This window comes from Scyliorhinus canicula, chromosome 5 (genome assembly GCF_902713615.1).
Source record: "Scyliorhinus canicula chromosome 5, sScyCan1.1, whole genome shotgun sequence".
NCBI classification, from domain to species: domain Eukaryota; kingdom Metazoa; phylum Chordata; class Chondrichthyes; order Carcharhiniformes; family Scyliorhinidae; genus Scyliorhinus; species Scyliorhinus canicula.
The window spans coordinates 224,616,648-224,626,698 of record NC_052150.1 but is presented as its reverse complement, the minus strand read 5'-3'; the positions used below and the strand labels follow the sequence as shown (position 1 = coordinate 224,626,698).

General features: G+C 39.7%; 1 protein-coding gene across 1 annotated transcript in view; it reads right to left on the bottom strand.

Annotated features, from left to right (window-relative positions):
- Nucleotides 1-369: 369 nt before the first annotated feature.
- The window catches only part of grinaa (glutamate receptor, ionotropic, N-methyl D-aspartate-associated protein 1a (glutamate binding)), a 98,583-nt gene continuing 88,901 nt past the window's right edge, over nucleotides 370-10,051 (bottom strand). The window contains exon 7 of the mRNA XM_038798625.1: nucleotides 370-5,124. Coding sequence (XP_038654553.1) covers nucleotides 4,975-5,124 — 150 coding nt within the window. The 3' untranslated portion in view covers nucleotides 370-4,974. The remainder of the gene's footprint in view (nucleotides 5,125-10,051) is intronic.

The following is a 10,051-nucleotide window of genomic DNA, read 5'->3' as shown; positions in this document are numbered from 1 at the left end:
TTTCATCTATTGCATATGCTTCTGCTGCCTTACATATATGTAGTCAGTTCTGTGTTGCAGCTTCACCAGGTTAGTACCTCATTTTTAGGTATGCCTGGTGCTGAATCTGGAGAATACAACAGTACTTAGTTTGGTCTTTGCTAAGTTTTCTTTTCAGATATAAGAAAATCATGAAGTAGCTTAATAGGTGAATTAATAACTACAGAAAAGTAACATTTTCAACAGAAGACTACAAATTTTAATGAACTGCAATTATACGGTTCAGTTTCGCTTGGCAAAATCAGCATTGCTCAAAACTAACTGCAAAACCCAAAAATGGAGACTTCAACAGATGGTTCAGAACCTGTAATTTTCAAAGGATGAAACTGCTACAGTGCATGAAAACTTTATTTAAATATGTGTTTAATTACTGCAAAGGTGCATCAGTTAACATAGCAATACAGAACACATCTGAAGTCAAAAGTGCATGTAACTACAGACCTCTAACAACCACATTTGAGTTGTCAGATCAGCATTTAATATGTTAATGGTAAATATGAAATTTAGAAAACTGAATGGTTCAATGGATTTGATGATCATTATAGACAACTTAATGCATAAGGGGATAATATAGTCAACTTCTTCCCTTGGTGCAAAGCTTGTATCAACCTGAGAACACATCAAAATTCACACTGACTCAACAATCTAAATGGGAACATGATAGAAATAGGTGCTCCAGAAAAAAAAGCATTCGAACATTGCCATGTTTATTCCAGAAGAAACTTTACGAAATCTTAAACTGTTTTTAACAGTAAGAAGTCTTACAACACCAGGTTAAAGAACAACAGGTTTGTTTCAAATCACTAGCTTTTGGAACACTGCTCCTTCTTCAGGTTAATTCACCTGAGAAAGGAGCAGTGCTCCGAATGCTAATGATTTGAAACAAAGCTGTTGAATTTTAACCTGGTGTTGTAAGACTTCTTACTGTGCTCACACCAGTCCAATGCCGGCATCTCCACATTATGTTTTTAACAAGCTATTTTTAAAGAATTCCAAAGGCAGCATTAAACAGATTTAAAAGTCAGGCAAAAACAATTTGGGGTAACAAATTAGCGATCAAATTAGCAGCCAATCTGGATTAAACCAAGTACAGTAAAAGTAATCAGTTTGATGAAGGTGAAAATTCATATGTTGCTGGAATTGCTCAAAGCATTTGAAATGCTTTCCAACGTTTTGCAAAGACGCATGTTTTCCGGTGTTGGAGGCACCTCACTATTCTGGTCCCCATCGAAGTTTACGGCATTTTGTATGGTGCGCCTATCTTGCCGCCAGGAACCCGCCGTGGCTTGGGGGGGGGGGGGGGGGGGAGAGGCACCATCGGAATAGGCTGGAAAATCCTGTCTTATGCAAAGAGACCTCCAGAATGGACAGGTTCAGAAATTAAGAATCTTGCAAATCATATTCAAAACTTCATTTATAATTGCAAATTTATTTGGAACAGGTTTTGTTAATTTCTTTGTACAGCCGTTTTAAGGTAACCTGAAAGGACACACCAGATAGTGAATGTCAACATTATATACAACCAAATAAAGTGAAGCTGGACACTGGCAGAGAAAAGCTCCCCCTCTCAATAATGCGACTCTCATCCCAAACCTAGAAAGACAAGCTTTTGCCATAGTCATGTTATATTTTCCTTCACTCCTGCAAACATCTTTGTAGCTGGAGTGAGATTGCCAGAACGTCACTTGGAACTTGGCTAAGATTTCACAAAAAAAAAGTGGAGGCGAGGCAGACACCCCATTCTTCCAGGGGGAACTGGAGCCAGGACTCGGAAGTGAAAGGAACCCACTATCCCTGAAAACTAGGTTTTGTTGTATGAGAGTATCAACAATACCTTAAACAAGAGATTGTTGGATTCCCATATTAACATGGCCTCACCGAGTTGAAATTACCAGGCTGTTCAACACGTCAAATGCATAATTCCAATTCCGCAGTAAAGAAAGAATGATGGGCAAGATTATAATCACACTAACTCTAGCAGTACTTCGGCATTTTTCAATTTTTTCATTCATGGTAACTGGGTGTCACTGCCTGAGCCCTAGTTGTCCTTCAGAAAATGTATATCTATAGAAGTTCACAAATTGAGACTAAATTAGGATAGCAGAGCAATATTATTTGGGATAAAAATTACCAGACAAATACAATTTTAATTTGGTCAGGGGTTAATTTGATGTTAGTCAACAGTCATTTACTTGTCCTACTAGTTAGTCAGCAATGCACAGTGGCTCAATGGGCTAAATTTCCTTTGCTCCTCTTCTTGAATTTCAAACTGGTCTGTTTCTCCTGAAAAAATTATATTTAAAAAAGGGCTGTGCCTAATTTGGCCCATAGCGTTTAATGAATGATAGTGCAATTTATTGTATTTTTCAGCACTGTTATGGTGAAGGACATAAACCACAGCAAGAAGAGTGCAGTGCAAGCTAATATCAAAATGGTAGCTTGAAAATATTAGCAAGTAGGGCAGCGCAGTGGTTAGCACTGCTGCCTCACGGCCGAAGACCTGGGTTCGATCCCGGCCCCGGGTCAGTGTCCGTGTGGAGTTTGCACATTCTCCCCATGCCTGCGTGGGTCTCACCCCCACAACTCAACAAAATGTGCAGGGTCGGTGGGTTGGCCATGCTAAATTGCCTCTTAATTGGGAAAAAAAGAATTGGGTACTCAAATTACAAAAAAAGAAAATATTAGCGAGTCTTCAAGCCAGACATATAAATTGATGAGCCAACTATGTAAAAAAAACATAGTTTTTTTTAATGCTCATTTTCAAAAATAAAAAAAATTTCCGAACGAAAAACATTTGCCCAGAGGTAGGATTTTTGTTTTTTCGTGTCAAGATAAAATACCAAGAGGAATGCAAATTATTCTTGCAGCTCTCAAAATTAAAACCACAGTATACATCCTTGACCTTAGCTTACACCCCCATCGAGATCAAACTGCTTCTTGTAAGTTGCTATAAATGGATTATACTGCATATTAGAAATAAATACCTAGAATGAAAATGAGAAATATCTGAAACTCAACCTGTCAAGTACTCAAAACACCATTACATCAAAAATTAGTTTTACTCATGCATTTTTGAACAGCTGTACAAGTTTTGGGTTCACAGTCAAAATATTTGAAATTTAAACACACTATACTTTTATTTGATAATGAAGTAAACTATTTTCTTGACATGAGAATTGTTTGGACCAGCCTCCTTCACAGCACTTAATTTTAAGCAAATCACACCTTTGATTAACTCATGCTTCTTAAAGCGTTTACATAATTCTGCCACCTATGTACATGCAAACCTTATCGTTCAAATGAAGTCATTCCTGATGCATGGTCCCATGACTCATCGCACTAATGCAGTTACAGTGGATACAAAAATGTACATTAGTTAATTCTATACAATAAATTTCACTGAAGGAGTTACTTACATCACAAAATATTAACATTTGTTGTCCTATGCAGAGTTCCCCTTCTTGTTCCACCGACCCCAAATATGATTAGCAAAGCCTCATTTCTTTGGCGGTTTCTGATGGTTCAAACTTGATTCATAAATGGAGAAAGGACTGGACAAAGTTGGATCTGAGGTCTTAAACGTTGGATAATGAAACCTTTTTATGGACAACTACACTAAAAGACTACCTAAAATATTTTAAATAATCTAATAAATGTTAGGTTCCCAAGTTGAGCAAGCTAAAAGCTGGAAAACATTCAGAAATAAGGGTACCTGTAATATGCACTCCAAACACCTGCTCTTTAATCCGATATGCCTAATAAATACTACAATGAAGGGAAAGCATCATACCACAAATTTCTTCATATGTGCGTGCGTCATAAATTCATCAAGGGTTAAAAATGCAATGAAATTCTCAGCAAGTTACAATGTCACCTAAGCAACTCTAGGTACTTTCCTCATCAATACAGATTCTACTCACAGAACACACTGCAAAGGCAGCCAGCCAAATAGCCAATTTAATTCACAAATCAACACAGAAATAAATCACTGGGGGATTTCGCTTCACTTGGGTTGAATTCCAACCTGCTGTTTCCTCTGCACAATAACGTGCTTCTCATTGAAAAATACCAGTTCTTTATCCTTAAAATTAGTAACTGCAAGTGTTGCCTTCATTCAAGAATAATGGCTGGTTTTCCTGCCTTTTTATTAAATTAGTTCCCCAAGAACTCACTTTAACTACTGGATTGAAACACAATACAGACATAATTATTCAAAACAACCGTGGCTTCTTCTCCTTAGCCCACTTCCCCAATATGCCTCCTCCAATTTTACAGTCTATTTTCAAATGTTTATTGTATGGCTGTATTGGTCAACATGATTGGTACATTAAAAGCTACAAGCTTTTGTGACAAGTTATAGTGGAATTCACAATTCTTACACATTTAGATCAATTTAATTTCACTGGTTTGCAAACCATGTGCACGATTCAAGTTCACTTGAGATAAAACAGATGCAGAACTAGAATTTAGTATGTTTACAGACTTAGTTGGTTCTGTTGATTTAAACAACTTCAGTTAGTTTAAATTTAGAAGTAAATAGATCAATTCATAAAGTGTACAAGTGGTGTTTTGTAGCGGTGTCAATCTCACTCCTCCACAAAGAAAGCTCCAATTATTTTTAAATTAACTGTGATTAATCATCTGCTTTGGAAAGGTGAACTCTAAATTCATTGGAGAATACAAGTAAAAGGGAATATCAAACGTGTAGATGAACCTGCTGCAAGAAGCAACTGATAGTGAATGCACTGATGGCCACAGTGAAGCTGTTACATTCACATTTGCCCATCCATGCAAACATGCTTATTCACAGGAGTGGCATTACAACTGTATCAGTCAAAAGGAATATTCCTTAACCTAGACTACACAACAAAGGAAAGATGGCTTCAGGTTAGTTCTTTGCTGTACTAAGAGCACTATTCCTTGTTTGCTGACATCTCACTCTCTGGTACTCCCAATGATGGTCATTAGGAACATAAAGATATTGATAATATCGGTATAAAGGTTGAGTGCTGCAAAAACGTATTCCTCCGGACTGATAACCAACTGTTTGTTCCCCAGGATCATCTGTGTGTCAATGGCCAAAAACTGCAGAAGAATTAAAAGCACATAATTAGATGAGACAGTTCATCGCCTTTAACATTTATTCTTTATTCTGTAAAATTAGCTGATGCAAGTTTTCTGTTGAACTCCTCAGACTGGATGGCTATTGAATAGTTATACACGTTTTAGCTGAAGGTGGTGTTTGTTCAAAATGGGAGTGATGATTGCCCAAACCCTTCCCATTGAACAAAGTCTTGCAGCTGGACACATTTAAAAATTATTCCAAGCAGTCGTTGTGTCATTTGAATTATCTCTCATGCGCACACGTTGTGTGAGAAAACCAGCAAGTGTTGCAGTAAAGGGAAAAAGAAAGGTTTTCAATAGGCATATTAGCACAGTGGTTAGCACTGTTGCTTCACAGCGGCAGGGACCCGAGTTGGATTCCCGGCTTGGGTCACTGTCTGTGTGGAGTCTGCACGTTCTCCCCGTGTATGCATGGGTTTCCTCTGGGTGCTCCGGTTTCCTCCCACAAGTCCTGAAAGACGTGCTTGTTAGGTGAATTGGACATTCTGAATTCTCCCTCCCTGTACCTGAACAGGCACTGGAGTGTGGTGCAGTAACTTCACTGCAGTGTAAGCCTACTTGTGGCACTACTAAAGATTATTATTAGTAGTAGTAAAACATGGTTAGTAGCAGGGTAGAATAGAGCTTCTAAGGAAAGAAGGAAGCAAGCATGTATTGGAATACACGCAAATCACAGAAATAAGTCTTTTGCTTTTATTTTCACAGAGCATTGCAATCCCCGAGTAGACACAATGCAGTGGAAGCTAATATTAAGAGATAAAATTAAAGGTAGGCTTAAAGAAATTACTCAAACTTAAAAGTAGAAAATCACTGGAATCTGGTTATATCACAGTACAACATCTACAAGGAAGAAATTGACTGCAATTTTTCTAAATTCAGTGGAAAGGCAAACTACAAAAAAATCTCCAATCCCCAACGCTAGTGGTTCTAGATAACAAGTTAGATTTTAGAATGAAAAATTAATAACAGGACTAGGCTGCTTTGATCTATATCCAGGCCAGTACATTTTCAGTTACAAAATATATGAAGTACTCCCAATCTATCAATTCTCCGAGCTTCACACGGATGGTGTTTTTCTGATACCCATGTGCTGTTATGTCAAGGTGATGTGACACCTTTTCAGCTCATGTCCATAAACATTGCCTTGCTGTGGAACTAATTATGAAATCATATGGTTTATTTATTGGTTGAGGAGTTTGTAGTAGCAATTAGTTTCCAACATGCAGACAGACGTACTGCAGAATCATTAACTATAAACATTCACAAGGTCACCCATGGTATATAAAAGTGGATAAGAAAGGTCTTGCCAGCTCATTAGTTTTCCCAGTATGTTTTCTATAATTTTCCATTGATCTAATGCCATGACTGACAAGTGTATCAATAACCAGACTTTTTTTTAAAGGCATTAGTTAGCACTAGAAAGTAGATAGCTACAGACAAGGAGGAATATCCCAAGTGTATTTATTTCACAATAGTTCTTAGTACTTACAAGAGAGAGTAATCTCGGCGAAAATACAAGTGAGCAACAAAGAGATTAAGTGAATTGTCAACAAGGTGGCAGATGGAATATGATGTGGACAAGTATGAGGTGACTCACTGTGTTTTTAATTATTTAAAAGATGTGAAATGATGTTTAAGAGACTTGGTTGGGTTTGTACAAGGAACACAGCAAACAATTAGGAAAACAATTGGCATGTTGTTTTTTATTGCAAGGGATCGAGTACAAACATACGGTCGCCTTGCTACAATATACGGCGCTTTGTGAAGACCACACCTGGAGTACTGTGTAGGATTTTTGACTCCATATTAAGAAAGGATATACTTTCGCTTAAAGCAAAGGTTCACTAGATTGGTCCCTGGAATCTGAGTAAACTGGGCCCATAGTCTCTGAAATTTAGAAGAATGAGGGGCGATCTCCATGAAACATTCATTTTACAATTCTTTTAAATAAATTTAGAATTCATTTTTTCCAATTATGGGGCAATTTAGCATGGATAAATCCACCTACCCTGCACATCATTTAGGTTGTGGGGACGAAACCCAGACAAACATGGGGATTTGGATTTTGTTTATTGTTACGTGTACCGAGGTACAGTGAAAAGTATTTTCTGCGAGCAGCTCAACAGATCATGTACAGGAATAGAAAAAGAAAAGAAAGTACATAACAGGGCAACACAAGGTACACAATGTAACTACATAAACACCGGCATCTGGTGAAGCAAACAGGGGTGTAGTGTTAATCAGGTCAGTCCATAAGAGGGTCGTTTAGGAGTCTGGTAATAGCGGGGAAGAAGCTGTTTTTGATCTGTTCACGCGTGCTTTCAGACTTTTGTATATCCTGCCCGATGGAAGAAATTGGAAGAGTGAGTAAACTAGGTGGGAGGGGTCTTTAATTATGCTGCCCGCTTTCCCAGGTAGCGGGAGGTGTAGATGGAGTCAATGGATGGGAGGCAGGTTCGTGTGATGGACTGGGCCGAGTAGTTGCCATACCAGGCTGTGATGCAGCCAGAGAGGATGCTTTCTATGGTGCATCTGTAAAAGTCGGTAAGGGATAATGTGGACATGCCGAATTTCCAGTTTCCTGAGGAAGTGTGCTTTCTTGGTGGTAGCTTCGATGTGGGTGGACCAGGACAGATTTTTGGAGATGTGCAGCCCTAGGAATTTGAAACTGCTAGCCATCTCCACCTCGGCACCATTGATGCTGACAGGGGTGTGTACAGTACTTTGCTTCCTGAAGTCGATGACCAGCTCTTTAGTTTTGCTGGCATTGAGGGAGAGATTGTTGTCGCTGCACCACTCCACTAGGTTGTCTATCTCCTTCCTGTATTCTGACTCGTCGTTAATCGAGATCTGGCCCACTATGGTCGCATCATCAGCAAACTTTTAGATGGAGTTGGAACCAAATTTTGCCACAGTCGTGTGGCTACAGTAGAGTAGGGGGCTAAGTATGCTGCCTTGCGGGGCTCCGGTATTGAAGACTATTGTGGAGGATGTGTTGTTGTTTATTCTGACTGATTGTGGTCTGTTGGTCAGAAAGTCGAGGATCCAGTTGCAGAGTGAGGAGCCAAGTCTGAGGTTTTGGGGAGAATGTCTCCTTGAAACATTCATGATTATGAAGGAGCCTGACAGAATTCCAGAATTATAAAAGTAGGCCATTTGACCCATCGTGTTTATACCAAACGAGCATCATGACTTAGTGCCATTCCCCTACACATAATCATCTAATGCCCTTTTGATCGAATCTGCCTCCACCAGGCAGTGCATTTCAGACCGAAGCACTCAAAAGTTCTCATCACATTTGCTTCTTTTGCAAATCACTTTCAATCCGTGCCCTCTCGTTCTTGATCCTTTTACAAGCAGGAACACATTTTCCCAATATACACTGTCCAGCTGGACAGACACCGAGACATTGTTTCACATGGCTGAGAACCTAGAACAAGCGAACACAGTTTCAGGAAAAGGGACCGAGATGAGGAGAAATCTCTTCACTCAAAAGGGTTGTAAATTGTTAGAATTCTCTACCCCAGAGGGTGTGGATGCACCATCACGGAATATATTGAAGACTGAGACAGACAGACTTTTGGTTGTTTAGGGAATTAAGGAATATGGGGAATTGGCTGAAAAGTGGAGTTGAAGCCCAAGGTCAGCCATGATCATACCGATTGGTGCAGCAGACTCGACAGGCCATATGGTCTCCTGCTGTTATTCTTTATGTTACTATCTTATCCCAGATTTGATAACCACCAATCTGGTCAGTCTCCAGAAGATCACATGTCATATTTGTAGTAAAGTTCTTCATGTGATATGCTAAGTAAATGGTTACTTTTTATGGAATTTCTTTTGTAGCAAATATTTTGTGCATCTTTTAACATTGAAATATATTACTTTGAACCCACATTTTAAAAATAAAGCCTGAAATTCGGACTATTGTGCATGGAGCATTCCACTTAAGGTCTGGAATCAAACCCAGAAATTTAAGTGGACCTTTTAAATATAATTAATCAACGTCAAACATTTTCTTAAACATATTGTAGGCAGGCCTTTAATACTCGATATGGACACTTCCTTTACACGTCACTGACACCAAGCATCCCTCTCGGGGATCCCCTTGGTCAAATCCTCTAATCATCACGAATGAGTGTCTATCGAAACAGGAAATTTACTTTTTATTCTTTCTTTCAAGGCTGCTGCCTGCCTCAGCTCTGTGGTACTGTTCTTGCCTTCAAGTTAGAAGATTGTGGGTTGAAGCACTCCAGAGACATGGGCTTGAATTTTATTGTGATGCATCTGACGTCAGAGTGGGCGGAAGCAGATGTGAAACCACGTCTCCCGAGATTGCATTATTAACAAGATATTACGTTTGCTAGCCAATTAACGGCCATCCAGTGTGAAATGTAATCTTGTGAAAGCTGCTGGAGAGGGTGGAAACTGAGGAGAGGAGCGAACAGGCTGGCGCTTCCAACGTGTTCCCTTGGAGACGTAGCTACTGCGGAGCTACCTGAGGGAGCTGCTGACTTATAAAATATATCAGTGGAAAAACTAAGTCTGCACCGGCCCTTGGAAAGCCCACGCCTCCATCACATAACCCAGTAACGCCAATTAACCTTTTTGGACACTAAGGGCAATTTAACATGGCCAATCCACCTAACCTGCACATCTTTGAGCTGTGGGAGGAAAGCGGAGCACCCGGAGGAAACCCACAGACACAAGGAGAGCGTGCAGACACTGCACAGTGACCCAAGCCGGGAATCGAACCTGGGACCCTGCAGCTGTGAGGCAACAGTGTTAACCACTGTGCTACCGTGCCACCCATATCCCATCCTGGATTGAGGCTGCAGCTAAAACGCAAAGGCTACCGAGCCAATTTGGCCCGCCAATCATAAAGGCG